General features: G+C 40.7%; 1 protein-coding gene across 1 annotated transcript; it reads left to right on the top strand.

Moving 5' to 3' along the window:
- Positions 1-7458: 7458 nt before the first annotated feature.
- plin6 (perilipin 6) lies at positions 7459-20418 on the top strand. The gene is made up of 10 exons (XM_076281253.1): positions 7459-7488; positions 7871-8069; positions 8651-8733; positions 9304-9541; positions 10451-10635; positions 15671-15732; positions 16567-16765; positions 18076-18147; positions 18675-18869; positions 19975-20418. The coding sequence occupies exons 1-10, from the start codon at positions 7459-7461 to the stop codon at positions 20416-20418; spliced, it is 1707 nt and encodes a 568-aa protein (XP_076137368.1).
- Positions 20419-22409: the final 1991 nt, after the last annotated feature.

Below are 22409 nucleotides of genomic sequence, written 5' to 3'. Positions count from 1 at the left end.
TGTTTCATATCCAATACTGCTCTGTCTTGGTCAGAATAACTAAACGGCAGCTCTCTCTATCTTCTGTGCTTTCTTATTGTGACGCAACAGCTTGCACATCACTCAGCAATCTTACCGGCTTCTAAAAAGGCAATTACATGACAATAAGGGATACAATGGAGGATTTTTCATAAAGGATCGTCACCTATGACTGCAATGATTGCATGTCTTTCATGTACAGTACAGGAACACAATAATTTGTCAAGGCTTTTCACTTTTCTAGGTTGCTCTTTGTATTTGTTTGGACTTTTTTTTGTAAAAAGTGAAATTAGTGCACCAACATTGCCTTGCAAAAGCTTTGAATTGTTCTATATTTCACTATCAGGATGACCTGCACGACTGTCAGGATGTGTCATGGAATATTTTTCAAAACTTGCTGGAAGTAGGGTAGATTTTACATTCTACATTTCTCATTCTAGCATTTTATTTTCCCCTTAGAACCCATTCACTTAGGAACCCCTTTAGTGTATTTTCCACTCGTTCTCAAGACAGTGTTGTTCAGTTACAGAGGCAGTCTAAGTCTGAGCCACCGTGGAAAGTTTCCGTTCTCATAATCTGCCGTGCCTGCTCAGTCAGTTAGCTCCACTCCTGGTCCCTGGGACAGACAGGAGGATGACGGAGGGTGACGCAGCGCGCGTGCGGGCGGGCGTGGCGGAGTGCAGAGCGGGCGTTTGGCACGGCACACGCCCCACCAGAAGGAGGAGAAGCAGGAGGGCCACCACAGCACCACTGTGACGTGGAGAATGTCACTCTGACCTCCGTCGCTCTCTCTCTCTCTCTCTCTCTCTCTCTGTCCGTCTCTATGTCTGTCTCTATCTCTTTCTCCCTCTCTTTCCCTCATGGGTGAGTGTCTGCCTCTCCTCCATCCCGTTGCTCATCTTCATCTTTATGTAATCACATCCGTTACGTATACCATATTGGGGATTAAAGACGGGAATGTGCGTTGCATAACGCCTGTGTTGTTGTATTAGTTTCAGTCTGCAAGCTGACATGTGTATAAGACTAGCCACAGGCTTCTAGGGATCTCCAACGGCAAGAGCGGTGAGTGCGGCCGAGCCCATAGAGCCACTGAACGCAGCTGAGACCCTCTCTCTGCTTACTCATAGTGGACGAGAGGACGAATCGGTCCACTTTTAAGATGAAATTCTGCTGTCTGTGTCATTTCATTAGTTATAGTACGTTCATGCGGCAGGGAAATGGGAAGGTTCCCACTTCTAAACTCACCCTTCCAAAGTGAGAGCGTTCACTATGTTGAGTAACATCAAAATATTCTTCCACTTCAAACTGGGAAGTCCCCAGTTCAGGGGTGGTGCCCCCCCCCCCCCCCCCGAAACTCCCACTTCTCAGTTGCTCATGAATGCACCATTATACTCCTCACAGACACATCCTTACAGCCCAGCCCAACCTGACACACATATAGATACAGGCACGCCCAGTACACACACATCCACAGGGTCTGTGAACTGTGCAGATGAGAAGTGTGAATTATAATATCACTGAGCCATGGCACTGTCTCATACAGAAGACTGAAGGCTCCTGCTATGGTGGCACAGTTTAGGTCATAACACCTGTGGACTTCACCACCCGTTTCTCTATCACTTACCAAGTGTTTAAAATGCCTGAGCTTGATTACCCTGCACATTTTTTCCCTTTGTTTGTTTTTTTCATTTGCACAGAGACACATGTGGGAGCCAATTATCCAATTATTTAAGTTAGTTTCATTATTAATGTCCTACAGTACACAGTGTTTTACCACACTGAAAGCTGTTTTTTTTTTTTACCTGTTTGGATGTTATCAGCGTTGACTTATTCCTTGTCGCTTCCTGCTGTATGTGGTGCTAAAGGAGACGTGGACACACTGGAAGGCTAAGGGCTCTCATAAACACACACACACACACACACACACGCTTAATTGAATCAACACATTCTTACTCCCTCACTCCCCTGAGCCTAGCCTTCACATCCAATGCTGTTTTTTTGTATTTTGAACTCTAACCAACCTGATTTGGACTATGTCGGATGTACAAAATGAAATCAAGGGAAAGCTGTAATTAATTATTGTCCTGATCATGACTAGGGATTGTTGTAAATTATACAGTACTTTGAATTGTGCAAACTGTGCATATTGGAGTGTGAGTCTGAAGTAACTGGGGAAAAAATTGACCTTTGCAAATCTGCAAAATGCCATGAAATAATACGCAAAATATAACACTAATGCTAGTCTGTCTGTTGGTTTTGTTAACACATATTGAATGTGCAAATAAAACGTCAAAGTGGTACACTACAGAATTCGCCTGATACTTTATTTTTACTTTTTCAATACATTCTTTCATCTACAAATACAGTGGACACAATTAGCCTTGTAACATTCAGAAATTTATATAAAATACTCAAAACATTGGGGTTGAACAGACTTGAACAAGACATCAGTGCTGATAGCTACCTTACCATCCACACCTTTGGCAGTAGGGATCCTCAGCTCTGGACTATTATCTTGTTGGATGTCATGTAATTGAATGGGGCTGACTCAGAGCAGTCATCAGGGTGTCTCATGCCTCCTGGAAATGATGCAACAATGCTGTCTCTTTCTTCGTGACCTCATTGACGATATGTGATGTAAGGGTCTTAACAGTATTGTATGCAAATATACCTGCACAAAGAGGACACCTAGTGGCTAGTCTCCAGTAGTGCATACCATGAGAGGATGAAATGGGATGGTCAACTCAGAGAGGGTAGAAACAGTGGAAAATGTTTTTACAGGAAGTAAAGACAATACCCCACATTACGAGCCACTTCATTCCCCCATTTCAACCACACACATGGGTAAACACACAAAAGTACAAGCACACCGTTGTAGTGGACACACACAACACACACACGCACGTACACACACACACACAATTAAGCATGCACACATGTAATACTGTAATATTTGTCATATTCAATGTGCAGATGGATGAAGATGATAATAAAAGTCACACATACAGTGCATACGGAAAGTATTCACAGTGCTTCACTTTTTCCACATTTTGTTATGTTACAGCCTTATTCCAAAATGGATTCAATTCATTTTTTCCTCAGAATTCTACATCCCCCATAATGACAACATGAAATAGTTTTTTTTTTTAAATGTTTGCAAATGTATTAGAAATAAAGAAACGGAAATATATGTACATAAGTATTCACAGCCTTTCCTCAATACTTTGTTGTGGCACCTTTGCAATTACAGCTTCAAGTCTTTTAGAATATGAAGCCACTAGCTTGGCACACCTATCTTTGGCCAGTTTTGCCCATTCGTCTTTACAGAACCTCTCGAGCTCCATCAGGTCGTTGGGGAGCGTCGGTGCACAGCCATTTTCAGATCCCTCCAGAAATGTTCAATGGGATTCTTATAAGGTAGGCTAACTGCTAATACACTGCACATATTTATATTTAATTTATACTACTCTAAACCACCTTCTGTAAATCAACTGTACTGTCTACACTGCACTAAATGTATTGTCCTGTCTATGCACCACCTGCCTAGACTTTGTATATCACATTGCACTTTTCTGCTTTTTTTGCACTTCTGGTTAGAAGAAAACTGCATTCCGTTGTCTTTGTACTTGTACTCTGCACAATGACAATAAAGTTGAATCTAATCTAATCTAATCAGATAGATCATTAGAGTAGTAGTCCTCCAAACATAACATAACGCTTGGCATTCACAGCAAAGAGTTTGATCTTTGTCTCATCAGACCAGAGCATTTTGTTTGTTATGGTTTGAGAGTCTTTCAGGTGCCTTTTGGCAAACTCCAGACGGGCTGCCATGTGCCTTTTACTAAGGAGTGGCTTCCGTCTGGCCACTCTACCATACAGGCCTGATTGGTGGAGTGCTGCAGCAATGGTCGTCCTTCTGGAAGGTGCTCTCTCCACAGAGGAACCCTGGAGATCTGTCAGAGTTACCACTGAGTTATTGGTCACCTCTCTAACTAAAGCCCTTCTCCCCCGATCACTCAGTTTAGAGGGACGGACAGCTCTAGGAAGAGTCCTGGTGGTTCCAAACTTCTTCCATTTATGGATGATGGGGGCCACTGTGCTCATTGGCACCTTTAAAGCATCAGAAATGTTTCTGTACCCTTCCCCAGATCTGTGCCTTGAGACAATCCTGTCTCAGAGGTCTACAGACAATTCCTTCGACTTCATGCTTGTTTTGTGGTCTGACATGCATTGTTAACTGTGGGACCTTATATAGACAAGCTGTGAATACTTATACAAGTGATTACTTTGTTTTTTATTTTTGAATAAATTTGCAAAAATCTCAAACAAACTTTTTTAAGTTGTCATAATAGGGTATTATAGAATTGTGAGGAAAAAACTCAATTGAATCCATTTTGGAATAAGGCTGTAACATAACAAAATGTGGAAAAAGTGAAGCACTTTGAATACTTTCCGTATGCACTGTATCTATCCGACAAAAGGAAAATTAATTGACTAAGCAAATCCCCTTTGTTTTTGTGGTTGTACTAGTATGACCCGGACTTGCACAATAGCTGTGGACAGTCATTATGAATATCATTATCCATAATCAAACTGGATGTCTGATCTCATGAGAGGAACTACAGTCAAGTGACTGTACATATGCCAGAAGAGAAGGGGAATCATCCTCCATGAATGGGCTGTGAAATTTCTCCTGTATACTGATTGGTCCTTACCCAATAACCCACCCCGTGTCACCAAAAGGATCATGGTGTTATGAAGGCAACCTCTGTGCACTCCCACTCTAACTCTAGAATCTAGATAGTAGCAGATTAATTATGAAGTAAATTACATTTCCTGTATAGTTTTAAATGTAATGCCTAACATTTAAGGCTAACACAGGCTCAAACATGTAAAACATGCAGCTAACAAAATGCAAAACATCTTTTTCAATATGAGCAGGTTCAATCTTAATTTTTGCTATGTCTGTGTCTACCAGTCAAAAGTTTTGAAACACCTACTCTTTTAGGTGTTATGTAGTAAGCAAAACAGTTCCCGTACAGGAACTCTTTCAGGACTGTTAGAAAACTATTCCCAGTGTTTAACGTTAAGGTGGTTGAGGGAATGCTAAGAGTAAGTGTTTCAAAACTTTTGACCGGTTGATCAAGCGTAAAACAACAAGCATTTCACACAAGCATATCACACACATGCATTCTTTCCTCCTAAGATTTAACTGTCATTTACATGTAAGACCTACAGTAAGCACCTTGACAAGACGAGTTTGCACTTTCAAGTAACTTACTTACCTACAGTAAGGACCTAGACTAGTCAGCTTTTGTTATGCCTTCCTCACCAAATAACCAATATATTACTTTCATCATTACTCTGTGTGCCTCTTTGATCCATGCTTGCAAATAGCAGCACAGAGGTGGTATCTTTAATGAATGACGAGTTGGATTGCTCATTAACATGCTGTTTGACATGCTGAGTTCCACATTGACATTCTCTGAATATTCTCTTTCACAGAAATCCTTGCTGTAAGTCACATGTCAATTTTTATTCATCTGCTACTGTCTGACGCCGCACTCTGACCCATTCAAAAGGAAATCCCCACACTGTCCCATGAAATTCCACACCACACTGAAAAATTCCCGTCACCCCTTCAATAGAATTTCTTGGAAATAATTATTAAAGTATATTGCTAGAGAGGATTGATGCGGATCTTTGATATGGCTGCCTAGAAAGTTCAAATATGTCTACATGAATTGATTATACAACTTATAATCTTATAAAACAACTTATAAGACACTGAAACTGGCAAAAATTGGTGACTAGTTGTGTCAGTCGTGTTTATGAATGGAAAACTATTGACTATACAATCTTCTCAAGTGATGAAATCTATGTATTATACTGTAATGATTTTCACCTATCATATCTGAACGTGAATTTATACCATTCACTCAACTTCTATGTTGTGGGCCTAATTCAATAAGGTTGGTGTTGTTAAGTATGATGGTTATGGTGTACTGGTGTGCCGGTGTGTGTTGTTCAGGTAGTTTAGGTTAATTTGGTGTGTCATATTGAAAGTTTTGTCTGTTGGGTGGTTCCTATTTACTTGTATTTAACATTATGTCCTGTGCACAACTGATTCAGTTGTAACGCATGGTCCCTCATGATTTTTCGTATTAGCTCAAGGGATATAGGTTTACACATTTGCTCAAAAGGTAGACCCCTCAATAACACCTTTACCAATACACTGTCAACAGTGAAAAGTTACACAGAGCACAAGGTTATCCAGGAGCCAACCAGATCGACCTTATTAATTGTGTTCATGAGAAGGTCATTGACAGCTGAAGAAGCACAGAACCACAGAAAACTATAAAATTTCCCTGTTGGGTTTGACATTATATCATTACAGCGTTTGTATTTCTCAAAGAAATGAGGCAGACGCTTGTGGTAGGCCTGTATAAAAAGTAATGGAACAGAGCTCCTCTCTGTGCAATTAGCGCTGCTCCACCTTATGAATCAGACGTGTCCTCCGATTCACACATCACATGCGCTGGCACCATACAAATGAAGTGAGATTCACTGATGCCCCTGAAGACAACTTTTAATAAGAGGGAGAAAGACATCTGAGGCGGATTGCTCTTTCCAGCAATTGAATCTTTAAACCTGCTCATTTTAAATTGATCTCTCAGGTGAGTTAAGTGCATTCCTCAAGTTATTTGGGTAAGGACATATTACCAGCTTTCTTCTTAGCTATGAAAATGTTTTAACTATCCTGTGCATTCCAAGGGTTTATGACCACTTGTAGTGTGGTAATATTACAGGAGAGTTAATTTTATTCCTTTTTTTAAGTTATCAGATACTGTCTTAAGTGTGATGAGAAGCATTTACATCATGCTTACATGTGATTCTGCATGATTTCATATTTATTAATTTGTTTATTCTGATATCCCTTGACTCGTCAAGTCAGGTTTATTTATGTAGTACATTTTCATGCACAAGGCAACTCAAAGTGCAGTCTAAACCAGTTTCAGTTTTACAGGTTTGTATATTCACTATTTTGTATAGTTCCATGGATAGTTATAAATATCTGAATAAATAACTAGGGAAGAAATCAAGAATTTATATTTTGAAAGTGAGTTATTTATGCTGTGTATGTTTTTTATATGTGGATAAGCCTACACATACTTTATTATTTAGCAATGTGCGAGAGATGAACATTCTATATCGCTATCACCGCAGCGTAGTGTGGTGCGACACCCAAATGGGAGGTCAGCAGACTTTGAGAGCTTAACTGGATTTTCATGCTGTCATGGTCAATCACAAATGGCCTTTGTGATGGCGTGGCAGCTGACTGCCTCATGAGGCATGCTGTTCACCACCAGTGGTGTTTAAGCACCATGACACTTCCCACTGTCCTTACGTGCCTTTTTCCTCTTCCAGAGGCAAGGTGTCATGTCAGATACAAACGGGCAAAACAGCAGGGTGAGTGGATCAGCTGGGCAACACGCCGCACCCTCCAAACTAACATTCCTCCAATGCCGACCCCAGTCTAGACAAACAGGAACATTTTTAACAAAGTCAACTGATCATTTTACCTATCAGGATATCAGTTTTATAACATCAGCTCTAACATCAGTCAACTCAAAACATCAGTTTATAATGTCAGTTTTATAACATTTTGAGATGCAAAAAATCCTTTTGAGCAAGCAAAGACCTATATGTTAGACATACATTTTTGGTATATTATTTGCATGAGGCACCTATGCAAACCATACATATACCTATGTAATGTAATGTAATGACATGGTACAGTATGTTGAGATAAATTTTCCTCTGAAAAGTAGTTCCACTCTGTTCTCAGCAGAGCAATATAGTGCAGCGGGTGGCTGGCCTCCCCCTGGTCTGCTCCGCGCTCCAGAACGTGAGTTCCGTGTATGTGGTGGTGAAGGATCGCTACCCTCTACTGGGCTTCATGGCAGATCTCTCCAGTCTTGGGCTGCACGTCTTCACCCTGACGGCCAAGCAGCAGGCAGGACCACTACTAGAGAGCCTGAGACCACAGAGTGAGTCGACGCCTCCAGTTAGAACACAGGATCATTGCAAAGGGCTTTCAGTGTACTTTTATGGAATTAAAGCTTATTATAGCAATGCATGTTTTAGTTTCCTAAAGGTAGCATAAAGCTAACAAAACAGGACACTTATACTTATAGTTTTATTTACTTTAAATATATTTTACAGATGCTTCATACTCCAATACATACAATTATGCCATTCTAAATAAGTACATAAAGGTGAAAACACATTAATCCTACATCTATGCCCATGCCACACAAATCTTGTAGCGCTATAATGATTTTATGGGTAAGTGTCATTTTGGGAAAAAATGGTCTAAAACCAAGGCACATTTGATTTGTAGATAGATAGATAGATAGATACTTTATTGATCCCCAAGGGGAAATTCAAAATTGTAGATCCAAGTTATCACAAATATACTGATCTACATAATACAAATCTATTGTATATCCATTGCAATGCAAGTCTTATAATGATTTGTCGATTAAACTGTGGTAAAATAAACATTATGCAGATGTGTGACACACAGAAACGTGTTGTTTGAAAACATACTTTTGTATGTTTGCAACAGTTGATGCTGTCAACCACTATGCTAATGTGGGTTTGGACCAGATGGAGAACAGCTTCCCAGTCCTGAACCAGTCCACAGAGGAGGTGGGTGCCCTGAGCGTCTAATCTTGTAGGTGGTGTAATGGAACACCCTGACCTGCCATCTGTGATGACTCATTTCACATGATCTTCAATCAAATGTCACCCAACACTGTCATTGTGCAGGAAATTACATCATGGTCCAGTCTGTTCTGTCTTAAGTAACTCAACCACTATATGGCAATTAGAGAGATTGTCTTAGTGATGTTTTTGAAAACACTTACAAGCCTTGCTGTCCTGTTTCATTTAAAGCAGCTTTTTTTCTCAAAAGACTATCTTGAGCTCAAACAACTAAAGAGAAGGACTAGACCAATGCATTTGCCAGTATACACAAACAATTGTGACCAAACTAAAATAGTTTTTATCATGCACTTAATTAGCAGTATGATTTAGTAAGTGTTTTAAAGAGTACGTTTATCAGTTTACTGACTTCTTTAAACAATGAACATAATTGCATGCAGAAACAATTCTTTGCCGGTACCCTCCAAATTATCAAGACTTTCCTGAAATTATCTTATTCCCAGTCGGCATTATAAAGAACGGTGTCTTTCCCTGAATCTCTCTCACCTCTCACAGGTGCTGGGTCACCTGAAGGATGGCTTTTACCTGACTCTAGACGATGCTCAGATGCGCCTGATTGAAGGGCTGGATGTGGTGCTGAACAGGTGGGAGCAGCTGGTGGATGTCATCTGGGATCTGCTGATAGCCCTACAGAACTCCTCCATGGGCCAGGTGGTGACCTCAAGCCTGGACGAGGTCCTCACACGTACCGAGGAAGCTGTCAACCACTACCTGCCTATGCCCCCAACAATGCGTGAGTCTCTGACTTCGAAGCTCAATGCCACTGAAATAACAGTTAATGTACAGTATACAGTGGATAAGCTGGTTCACTACATGTATTCACAGACTGCATAATAACACACCACCCCCAATCATTCTCTAAGACATAGAAATAACGCAGTAGTGACTTACAACCCCACGTAATTAAATCCCCAGAGGAACAAGTGGATTTTATTTCGATATCGATGTAAAATACAAAAAGCCCTACAGTCCACAGTTGCCAGAGAGGTTTGACCTGAGTGGGTTCTATGGTTGCAATGGTCAAGTCAAATTTTAGAATTACATTTAATGATTTGACAAAACTTGACTTCCAATTAGTGATTATGTGTAGGCCTAAACAGTAGACCATAACATGTGAGTGACTCTTAAGATGAGAAGATACAGAATCGTCTAAATTATCAAATAAAATGGAAAAAAAAAAAGCTTTGGGCACCTTTTCTCACTGGCCCACCAGAGGGCTTACTTGGTACTGTCTTGCAGTGTCTATATACTTGCAGTATCACTATGGTCATCAGCATGTTATCATGTTGTTGATATTGTGCCCATTCATTAGCATAATGATACAGTGTGCCCAAATTTCCAGTATTTCTAATTAGAGAGAATGATTAATGAGTACAGCATTGCTCACAAACAGAGGGGACTCATATGTATTCATGAGTAAGAAGAACCATGGCAGATGATGGTGACAGAAAGACATTCAACAGAATCGCACTAATGCAGGACAGGGCTTAAACTATCATGGTTGAAATTAAAGGTATCATGACACAAATACCTTTACTCCTATCCACAGGTCATCAAAGCTCACCAAGGGGCAATACTGGTTTGAGCTGTCTTTGCTGAACACTGTTTAAGAAGCGTTACACTGTATCCTTGTGATTTTCAGGACAGGAATTTGAGTTAAGGGCTTCGCTGTATGAAGATGATGATGATGACAATGACGAACCTGGGCTGTGGACGCGCGTGCGCTGGCTTTTGCTCAATCTGAGTCTCCAACTGTACCACCGAGCCCTGAAGCTGAGGGCGCAGCTGTACCGCGTCATCCAGACACTGGAGGGGGCTGCTAACACAGTGAGGAAACAGTAGTCTTCTTCATCTTGTTTCTCAAGTTGTTTTTCTTTGTCCCAGTCAAGCGCTCTATCTTATGTTTACATAGAGGGAAAGCTTTTGATAATGAAACAATCAAGGATAGAGTTGTTATCCATCTTAGTTCTAGCTTTTCCGATCTTGCTTGAATGCAGTGGTAATAATGTTTTGTCTGGCAAGTTATTCAGACAGCAGGAAATTCCAGAGAAAGTCCATGGAGGCTGAAGTCTTATTACATAATAAATAGCATGAATAATTTTACTTTGGCCGATGAATTGACCAAGATGATGAATCTTGCATAACATTTGAACTTCAGTAATGATATCCCAAACTCCTTTGACTTAAGACCTGAGAGGCACATGTGTGTAGGTTTAAATATTGTAGGCAGAATATTATTATTATTGAATAATGATAATTAGGTTGGCCAATCATTTTTTGATTAAACAAAATGGTAACTCATCACATTTGCAGTACCATCACTGGCCATGCAGCTATGACGAATGCTATGGTGGCAAAATGGCATTTGGGGGGATGGGGGAATATGCCACTCAACTAGTGGTCTCTGTATGGACCTGAGATCATCCATGCATATACCAAAGCCTGTCCCAACTTATTCACACACAACTCGAGCACATGTTATAACACTGAAATAACCTAAATCAACCTAAATCTAAGTCAAGATGCGCAAACACAGGAGATTCTTGACAACACTTCAACTTCATTGTGAAATGTAACTGGATGGTGCTCTATGTATTCACTCTAGCAGGTTTCTGCTCTCTGTAAACACTGGCTGACACCAAGCAATATCAATATAGTGATCTAATGATATGTGAAATGAAAAAGAGGCAGAGAAAATTGCAACCAAATCACTCATGACAAATAGATGAACTGAAACAGAACAGCATTTTTAGGGAATGTACCATGACCTGTAAATATCTGAGACATATTCTGAACTCACACCATTCGACAAACACACAACATATCCTTCCCAAAAATGATAAAGATCAGTCAAGTGTTTTTAAAAAAAAACACACACAATTCGGCCTCTAAGGTGGAGGGTCATAATTCAATCAAAAAGGTGGGAAAGCTGACAAGGAACAAAACAAATCTACAACTACAGTCTTATAACGCAACATTCAACCATTTCAATAGAAGTTGGTATGCAAACACAACAGCAGAATTTTACCTTGATCATAGCCAAAGGGAGAAAAAAAATGCATTAGTCTAGTCCTTCTCTTTAGTTGTTTGAGCTCAAGATAGTCTTTTGAGAAGAAAAACTGGTTTAAATGAAACAGGACAGAAAGGCTTGTATTGTGAGTGTAAGTGTTTTCAAAAACATCATTAAGACAAGCTCTCTAATTGCCATATAAGCTACAGTGGTAGCTGAATGAGGTAGCCTATACACTTTTATTCATTCATGAAACAGGAAGGCATTAACCATCTAAAGCAGGGGTTTTCAACTGATTGTGAACCAGGGACCACCATTCTGACTAATTACGTAACCCCAGGACAACCACTGAATAAAAATACTGATTCCCACATTGCAAATACTGTACATTACTGAATCCATGGTCAGGGACCACCAGCAATGTCCTCACGGACCACAAGTGGGCCGCGGACCACTGGTTGAAAACCCCTGATCTAATTTAGATTACTTAGTGTCCTGCAAGTAATCCTACTCAAGCCTTTTAGCTTCTGTCTGCTAAAGGACAGTGTATGAATACAATCGTTACAAAGACTGTAATCATGCTGTTGTAACTTTGATATTGGCATGGCCACAGAAAGATGGAGAATACCGAACTGCTCAAACACTGGCAGTCATCTCTTCATAAAACAAAATTCTAAATTAAAAAATCACCTTTAAAAACACTACCGTAATTCCACAACTATTAGCCGAGATTTATACATTGATCAGCTATGAGGTTAATACACGGGGGCAGGTAATATGGTATTAATATGGTTTTGTTTATTTTAACTGGCATAAAACACTGTCTTGCAGTTTATAAACAATGTGGCTAATACACAGGAAATTACTGTATTTGATGGCAATCTGAATCATTTCTGAATCACTTCTTGCAAAAAGGAAAAATGCAATATTCTGCCATCCTTTCACCCTGTACAAGCTAGCAGATACGCAACTCCTCGTTGGAGTTGGAGAGTATGCTTATAGTTTAACTCTGTTTTAATGGTTGACTGGAAGAATAATGCATAGATAATGCGTTAACACTTACACAGTACATCAATTAAAATTAATATGAAATGATTTTAGAGTTTTAAGCACATATTGCATTGCTATTTTAAGTATACTCTTTAATATTAATCAACTAAGATGTGTATTTTTTAGCTTAACTCCTGACAATGGATCTCATCCATCTGAGTACACTATAAACTAGCACAGTGGCATGTAATACAAACTCATTAGATTAAAGTATGATTAAAGAAATCTGCACCAGCTAATATATCTAAATGTCACTTAAGACTTCAAAGAACAGAAATAACATACCGACAGTCAGTGGTTAAAGTGGGATTTGGCAGGTGGGGGAACACTCAAATCCAGTGTTGGTGCAACGGGGAAAAATGACTCACCGGTGAACAACATATTGAGTATCGCGGTGTAGCAATTATTTTTGGGACAAGATTTGCTGGTACTTTGTTCACCTCTGTGGCATACTTCTGAGGGCATGGTCCCCCGTAAGACAATTTTGTGTATTTTTACGTTTAAATGCATCAATCTGGTGAACTTTGTAAAGAAATTCAGCGGTTAGACTTGCTTATTTTTGTTTTTATATGGATGGAAATATTTGTGCTGTAGCCTAAACTATTTTGCACTTCAGAATTTTAACCATGCACACACAGGTGAAATAGTTTTAATACTGCAATAAGTTCACAACTACAAAGCATTGCTGAGTTTCACAGTTCAGAAATGGTCAAAAATAGTGTACATTTCAGCACTCCATGAAATTATGCAGAAGTGGTCATTTATATCTTCCTTTTTCATGAAAGTCTGGGCTACCCATATCTGGGAAAGTATGATGTGATTGCTCGGGAACCGCTTATTGCACAGAGGCATGCTTTATATCCTTGTAAGGTCTGCTGTTTATTGTAACGTATGGTTTGCCATGCATTGAGTGAGGAGTTTGTGAGATATTTCACCGAGAGTAATGGGTGTGCAGAGCTGTGTGCAGAATTGAAATATGATTAAATTATGATTTTGACTGCCGAGCACCACGCATTCGCGCCGGATTCAGCCAAAGTTATCCTCCCTGTGAAACTTCAGCTCTCCTTCAGTGAATTACAACTGGCAGACACAACCGTTTTGTTAGTGTAGAGGCTGAGGGTGTATAATGCAACATGCAGTCTGCCTCCAAGTCCCCATGAAAATCCTCATTGTAGTATCAAATAGGACCATCACAGTATCAGATAGGACCACCAGAACATCCTAGCACTTCTGGTCGTGCCTTATTGGGTGGGCAGTAAAAATACCCAGGTTACGTGCTCTGTCCCATGGTTGGGCGGCTCATAAGGCCCCTGGCACTCCCTTGGACTTCCTGCCTACATGAGCTGCAAGAAGGGAGGCACGGCTCTCTCATTAGGCGTTCTTTGAGCAAGGGCCCCCTGGGGCTTCTGCGGTTTCAGACAAATTGATAGAAAGGCAAGGAGAGAGGGAGGGTGAGAGGAAAGAGAGAGAGAGACAGAGAGAGAGAGAGAGAGAGAGAAAGAAAAACGTGACTAAAAGAAAATGGGGGAAATAAACATAGAGAGAGAGAGAGAGAGAGACAGAGACAGAGAGACAGAGACAGAAACAAACAAAGTGACTAAGAAAATTGAGGGAGAGAATGAGATGATTATTCAGGTGCATAATCTATATGGCTCTAGTTCATTCAAAATATTTTTTTATAAACTGCAGGCAGGGCTAGTTGTATTAATAGATATTTGAAGAAAAGAAAAACACCAAAATACTGAAAAATAGTTTTTTGGGCTGTTTTTCATATGAATAACTCATTAATAATAACAATAACTGTTTTTCATATGAATAAATATGATGTGCAATCTGAACTCTGTCACTTGCAGCAGATGCATTTATTGACCTAATGAAATTAAAAAACTGTAAATAAATGAAAATTTGACATAATAAATTATTAATAACTATCACTACAGTAATTTCCTTTGTATTAGCCACATTGTGTATAAGCCGCAGGACAGTGTTTTATGCAAGTTAAAAGAAACAAAACCAAATTAATACCATATTAACTGCCCCCGTGTATTAACCTAGTTGAAGAAATTTTGCAAAATCAATGTACTGTATAAGCCGCGACTAATAGTTGGGAAATTACGGTAAACAAATTTTTCTTAACTCTGAAACTCAAACAATTCACCACATACAGTAACTACTGTCAGATTGGTTGCCAAGCATGTATGTCAGATAAGTTGTCATAAATGTAGACTTGCTCCTTTTGTTTTCGTCTTGTGTGTGGGCAAATGTCAGTCACCAAAGTACACAGCACACTCTGATCTCTTGCACACACTGTTCGAAAAGGGGAGAGGAATCCATGTTTGTTTGGGCAGAGATGTTTGGGTTGGTTTAGAGTATGCCCAGGGGGCCGTGGTGCTACGTGAGGTTTGAAGCAGCTCACGGCTGCTACTGTTAGAGAAGAACACACAGTCAGATAAGAGAGGGATGATGGTGTCCGGCCCAGATGGACAGATAGAATGGATTCAGTAGGCATTTGAGTTTTCAGTGGCAGAGGGTGTACCTAAGAGTTAATGGTTGCTGGTTTGTGTGTTTAGGAGATCTGTTAAGTTGCAAACACTAAACAGAATATAAGACATTATACAGTCTTTAGTGTTGTGTTTTTCAATCATTGTGTTTGTTTTTTTTTTCTCTCTAGTTTAACAGACTTTATAGTTTGAATCTCCTCTAATTCAACAGCATTTAAGGCAAGACAGATAAATGTTATAGTTAGTGCAGAATGTGCAACATATTAGTGAATTTCTGACTCTCTGACTCATGTTGTGCCAGTGTGAGGAGGATTTGTTGCAAAAAGATGTAAAACTGGCGAAAGCTAAACTATTCAATGGGAGGTTTGCAAGTCCTCAACTAGTTTCTTTCCTCAACAGCAATGAGTCTAATCATATTCTTATTATAAACTAAGACTTTTGTATCACTTGTCAGGACTATAGGCAAAACTAATGAAGCAATAGTGTCATGTGCCTCCCCTTCAAATTGGGAATGGAGAAGACACCTCAAGGCCATACTCGGAGTATTCAATTCTGTTTGCAACACCAAAGAGATCTCTATTTAAAGCACCTCAAGGATGAACCATACGTTTTCACTAAATGGAAGTATAAAGCAGACATGTGTCTCTGTGAAAACCCGTTGAGCTCGTCTTAAAAGCCCACAGAGCCTAAAGAGAGCCATTTTCCTAGCAGTTAGCCTGCGGGTAATTGGAAGATAAACGCATGAGAGGACGCGGTGGCTGCAGCAGTGTCTGGCGTCTGGTGAGGGAGCGGAGGGGTGGGGGAAGGGAGCGGGGCAAACAGTGAGACCCACAAGGGTCGGCTCACATCAAATAGCTCCTCATTAAAGGCCAGCAGACACCCCAGAGAGACTGGGCGAGTGAGCAGTAGAGAAACGTGAGCTGGCAACGTCTGCCACTGTGAGTGAGTCTGTTTCAGGTGGGGGAGTGTTCAACAGTGAGTGTGTGTGTATGTGTGTGTGTGTGTGCGTGTGTGTGTAGGGGATACAGTGTCTGCATCATTGTGGGTGATTGTGACTGTACGTAATGTGTAAGCATGTGTAACATGTCTGTAGACATATCAGAAATGTGTTGTGTTCCTCCTTCCTTGGGGCGGTTTGTGTGCCTCGTGTGATTGTTTCCATGGTGCCATGCTTGGCTCCTTGTTGCACTTTGGCAGGACTTGGCAGCCGTCGCCAAGGCACCGGGTCACATTTTTTGCTTGGATACAGTTCCGCCTCTCCGAGCTCCTCTCCTTTGACCAGGAGCCCTCTTGTTTGGACAGGACAGGAATACAGAGGGCACTGCGGGCAGCCTGTCTCCCTTTGGCTGACCCACTTCTCTACCCCAACCTACAAAACAAAATTGAAGCCCACTGGGTGGGGTGGGGTGGGCTAAAATATGCGTGCTGCGTTTGCCAATCTGTACTGAAATCCATCACACAGGAGCGTGGTCTGACACTCACGTTGCCGTGGGCTCTGAAGATGCACTTGCTCTACTTCAGACGTACACGTGAACATGTGGTCTAGCATGCTGGTGTGGTATATGCTTAAAATTTACCGCTTGGTAGCTAGACCTGGCTTTCAGTTCTTTTTTATTATTTTCTTTTATTCTTTATTTCAAGGATAGCCCCTTGAGATGTACCATCTCATTTTCGAGGGGGTCCTTACAATAATGACAAACAGTACAAAGATAATAAAGAGTAAGTACTAAACATAAATCCAAACACATAAACACAAGGACACACACACACTCACGCTCCCCAAAACTACCGCCCCATCCCCATCCCCACCAGCCAGTATTACACAAACGGGGTACCATCAAAGAATCCCTCTGCGAAATAGTTAGATTCTTAGATTTTTTAATTAACTACACAGCTTTGCAATGTTCAACGCACATACCCAGGTAGTCACAGGTCTGGATATTCCTCCACGTAGTGCAGATAAATAATTTCTTAAGACTTTCCAGTTGCATTCAACATTTTCTATTTCATATTCCCCCCACCCCCCTCCACCTCTCACCATCAAACAGCACAACAATGTGAACAAGCAGATTGAGAAAACACTTGCTGTTTTTTTAGGCTAATGACTAGTTGTGCCTTGGCTGTCAATTCCAGTTCATCTGCACGGGTCATTTACTTGTGTTCCCGCTGAGATCTACAGGGCTAATAGGAACATGACAGCCAAACCTCTGCAAAGTAGCGATTTGGCTCTTTTTCTGTCTATGGGGAAACACAAGTTTCAGTGCCAGCATTCTAATGTTGATCGGAAGAAAAAAGAGAAAGTAGAACTGGGGGATGGGGGACAGTTGTGGAAGGGGCCACTGGGTCTTTTGTGAAGAGACCGATGGGTTCACTCAGGACAGAAGCCACGTGGACCTAAAAACCCATCGCTTTTGTCTGTGTCATTATGTCCCATTAACCCAACACTTGGACCTGACAATACCAAGCTAGGCCGTGATCTCATTTTCTCTTGTTTTGTTGGTACATCACGTTTGGTAGGGATTTACTAAGAAACAGAAAAAGAATTAAAAAACAACAACATATTTTATCAAGGGTATTATTTGTGGGGAAATTACTCATTGATTCACTGATTAGTCACTGATGATTTACAAAATGTGTCCATTGTTGTAATAAGTTCGAAGCTGTCTGTAGCTTGCTGTCTCACCTTAAAATGTTTTTTTTTCTCAGCTGGGGCTCACTAAGATGATGGACGTGGTGGTTAAGATGCTACAGAACCTGATGGCTTTCTACATGTCTCAGGTGCAATGGTTTGGGAAGATTGGGGAAAATGTGCAATAGTATTAAAAGCAGATAACAAGAAAGATGACTGATTTGTAACCAACATCATTGCAAAGGAACATTTGAGACAGAAATTACCTTTTATTTCTTTACGATATTTCTAAACAGGGGAGATCAAGTGAAGAGGATATCTAAGAGACACATGCGATACGCAATACATTTAATTAAGGATACATAGAAAACTGTAATTTATGTATAAGCTGTACAACCTTGTGGGAGACTGTGCCAAGATTCAAGATTCATTTATTGTTATCTCATTATTATATACTTTATATTTCCTAAATTATTGTGTTTTCAGTGCCTCTTGCAGCAATGAATTATGTGTGTTGCAATATGTGTTGTTATGTTATATGTGTGTGTGTGTGTGTGTGTGTGTGTGTATGTGCGTATGTGTGTGTGTGTGTGTGTATGTGTGTGTGTACATGAGTGAATGTGCACGTGTTATCACAGATAGACATATGAGAGGAGCTCATTGTCCATTGTTTCAGGTGAAGGAGATCAGGGGTCTACGGGACATGGCACTGGGGCAGCTCTCTGACCTCGTCCAGACCTTCCTGAAGTTGCCGCCTATGCCACAGATCCAGGCTTTGCCTGCCCAGGTGGGTGAGGTGGTCACCAGCTTGAGAGAGCTGAGCCTGGTCCTCATCCAGCTCCTCATCAACACCACTCCTCTCTACAGCATGGTGAGAAGGACATGCAGCTCACAAAACACGACACTGCATCCTAGAATCAGCATTCCAGATACTTCTCCCAAATACTCAATGGTTTACCACCTGTTGTAATGGGGGGCTGTTAGAAGAGGTGGTGAACCATTAAATCTTTCTGGCATGTGTTTTTTAAATAGACTGTTGTTCTGTCCAGCACCTAGTTTACTTTGGATGGACATGCCCCCTTTTGACTTTTACATCCAATAATTGACTAAATATTCCTTTAGGTTGCATTTCCTACCTAAGGTCTCCTCTGCACTGTAGTTTGAATGTTATTCATCATTCTGTAAGTCACTTTAGATAAAAATGTCTGCTAAATGAATAAATGTAAATGTATATGAATCAAGCCTTTATTTAAATATTTTTTCCTACGAAATATTCTTCGGTACGTATATTTCTGACTGAAATCCAAATGATACTATGAGTTGATTAAATGATAGGAAAGGACGGTTTACTCAAGGGCTTTTAAAGGATGGTCCAGCTTCTCTCCTCGCTAAAAAGATTAGAAATACTGCTCCCACTTTAACACTCCCACTGCAGTCAGTGTCCAATAGATAATGGTTCCATTGCCAAGAATGACATAGTGTTGTTGTTGGCATTGACATAAGAAGGTGTAAAAATAGGATATGTACCTATTTGTACTTTGTCCTCTAAAGATAATTTGACTGAATTTAGCAATTAGTTGTGCCCAATAACAGCCAGTGATCAGCACAGAGGAGCTAAATCCCCCACATCTTTCACACCAGAGCTCAAGCTTTTCAACTGTTGTCCTGCTGTAACAATCTATGATTGCAGCTACTGAGCCTCATAATATGTTTCAGTGCATTGTAAAAGAAAAGCACATTATCCTATTGTTACTCATTAACAAATATTTGTGTAATTCAAGAGGAAAGAAACCGTTCACCTTCCTAAAATCTGAACATTTTTTGGATCCCTCGCTAATATCCAGCAATACCTTTATATCGTTATCATAACATTAGTATTTTACATATATTTTATTTTACATTTTATTTTCCCAAGGGTCCTTTTTTAACTACCTCACCACTGTCTTCTCATGCGTCTTCTCTACTCTTCACCCCAGCTGGAGCAGCCAACAGAGCAGGAGCTCCTGGACTACCTTAATCAGGAGGAGCCATCTGGGGGGCCATTAACGACGCATAGCTCCTCCAACAGCCTCTTCCTGAAGGCCATGGATGGCCGTCCACGCCGCCGCCGGAGTTTTTACGCAAGACGCCGAGGCTCCACAGGCCATGCGTCTGACCCCTCCATCCCGAGCACTTCCGTGACCCCCCCAGCCCCCACTCCCACCCCTCTACCGGCCAACGGCCGCAGGGGCAGCGTGAAGCGCGGCAGCCAGCCTGAGCTAGACACCATGGCCCCGTCCCCCACCAACATGATCCGCCGCAAGTCATCTGCTGCGGAGGTCCTCTTAGCACCTATCATTCAGCTGGTCTCCCAGAGCCAACGGGCCTTTGAGTATCTGAGCTCAACTCCAAACGAAGAAGAGCAGTCCAGTGAGGATTAGGCCCCTTGCGCAACCCCTCTGCCTTACGCAATTGTCAATTGCGTAAGGCAAGTTATCAAGTTTCATGAGTATCCCAAATTTCATCCCAGAAGCAGAGGCCTTAGTGGTGGTAAAAAGTGGTGGAGACTACAGCAAATTCCAAATCAGGAACATGATTTCAATTAAAAATGTATTACATTGTGCAAAGCTACAATTTTTCCATGAAACAGAATCATAGGAATGCAGAAAGATTTAAAATGATAACTTCGCTCATAATCAATGTATTGTTCTTGTACCTACGTGAGATAGAAAACTGCCTCCATGCAATTCAGCATAGTTATTGACATTTCTTACATAGTATATATTCATGCATGTTTTATGGCAACAGTTTAAGGGCAATGGGTACTCTTTATCAATGACTTGTTTAATACTATCCTGCAAATGTATAATATATTGCCTAGCATTACAGCATCCCTTTAGCTACAACTGTCTGAGGCTATTCATTGTTGCTCTCTGCTCTGACACTTAAAACTATTATCTACAGATTCAGTCACGATGCATCTGAAGCCCAAAGTAGCCTACACATTGTGTTGTGCACTGGAGGCACCATTTGGTTTAACACTTCCGTCCACTTATGTTGTCATTTAAGACTGTAAATGGGCTAAAAAAAGAGTCTGACATAGAGGAAAGAGATAATAGGTGGACAGCGTTTCCTCTAGGATTTTTTTAAGCAGTGGGGGCAGGCCTGTCCGAACCACCACCCCCCCACCGTCCCCCTGTCCCACGGAACTGACAACTGACACTTCGCTGCAACACAAACAATTATATGTATTCACCTCTATTCACACACAATGAGGCATTATTTTCAGTTGTGATTGAGCTATATATTTGGAGAATCTACAACAGGTCTACAGAATGAATTTTGAAAGGCAACTGCGACTATTGTATGTCTGCCCCATTTCTGATACCGTGGGGGAAGAAAATTAAACCGTGGGGGGCCGCCACTACCAAATCAACATATAGAGGAAACACTGGGTGGAGGTAGATTTCATGGAGTAAGTAATGAAAGGTGTACGAGACAGATGAGACCTCTAGGTAGTGCAGTTAGTTAAGTTAATTTGGATAATAAAAAGTCTAACTCACTGTGGGTTTCTATGGACATGCTGCGGATAATTTTTACCTTCTGTTAAAATGGACTGAGTCACAATTTAGAACATAAAATGGTTGCCTAAATGGTTGCCCAAGTCTTACATAAGTACATGTTAAATGCGCTTTAAAAATAAATCTGACTTGACTTGACATCATGACTTTTTTCTTTAGTTTCTTGAGTTTTTCAGTCTAAAGATAGTCTGTTTGTGTGAAGTGAAGGAGATACTTTAATTGTACTGCACTAGAAGAGAATATCTAATAAGGCATGTGGGTGTTCAGCAATAGGAACCCTGTCACCAAGAGCAGAGGGAATTCTGCAGAGGAGGTTGGACTCGCGTGGGCTCCTCGGTTGGGGCTCTGTGAGGTGGAGAGTGGGATGTGTGCCTGTTAATCTCACCCAATTAGAAGAGCATTATTTAGACATGGAGGCCTCTCCTGTTCTGTCAATCACACAAATGTGCTTTTGGTCTGTAGTTCAAGTCATAACTATTTTGGCAGTGGTTTGGAGGAGGCCTATCGTATATTAAAACTTGTATTATTGGAAGCAATGACTGCCAACTTGCCATTTTGCCTACAGTTAACTCTATACTCTACTCTAACTCTAGATTTATTGTATTCTACTGTTTCTATATTGTTCTTCTGCAGCTGTTTTCCTATTTGTACACTTCACTTTTGCCTGTCTCTAAAGAACAAGTATTTCATTTAAATCCTCTGTGAAATTTGTTTTAAAATTAGCCTAAAAACAGCATTCTGTCTAAGGATTTTTGGCATGGACGAGAAATAAATAAAGTTCAGAAGTCTTTCACATGGAGAATTCTGTATTCACCACTTTTTTATGGAAAAAAATATAAACCCTTCCAAAG

The sequence above is a fragment of the Alosa pseudoharengus genome, unplaced genomic scaffold (genome assembly GCF_046254945.1).
Source record: "Alosa pseudoharengus isolate Yale_2024_CS ecotype anadromous, Long Island Sound unplaced genomic scaffold, YU_APseudo_1.1 YU_APseudo_1.1_scf_12, whole genome shotgun sequence".
Lineage (NCBI taxonomy): Eukaryota > Metazoa > Chordata > Actinopteri > Clupeiformes > Clupeidae > Alosa > Alosa pseudoharengus.
Note: the sequence above shows the minus strand (reverse complement) of the source record. Positions and strands in the feature narration are given on the sequence as shown.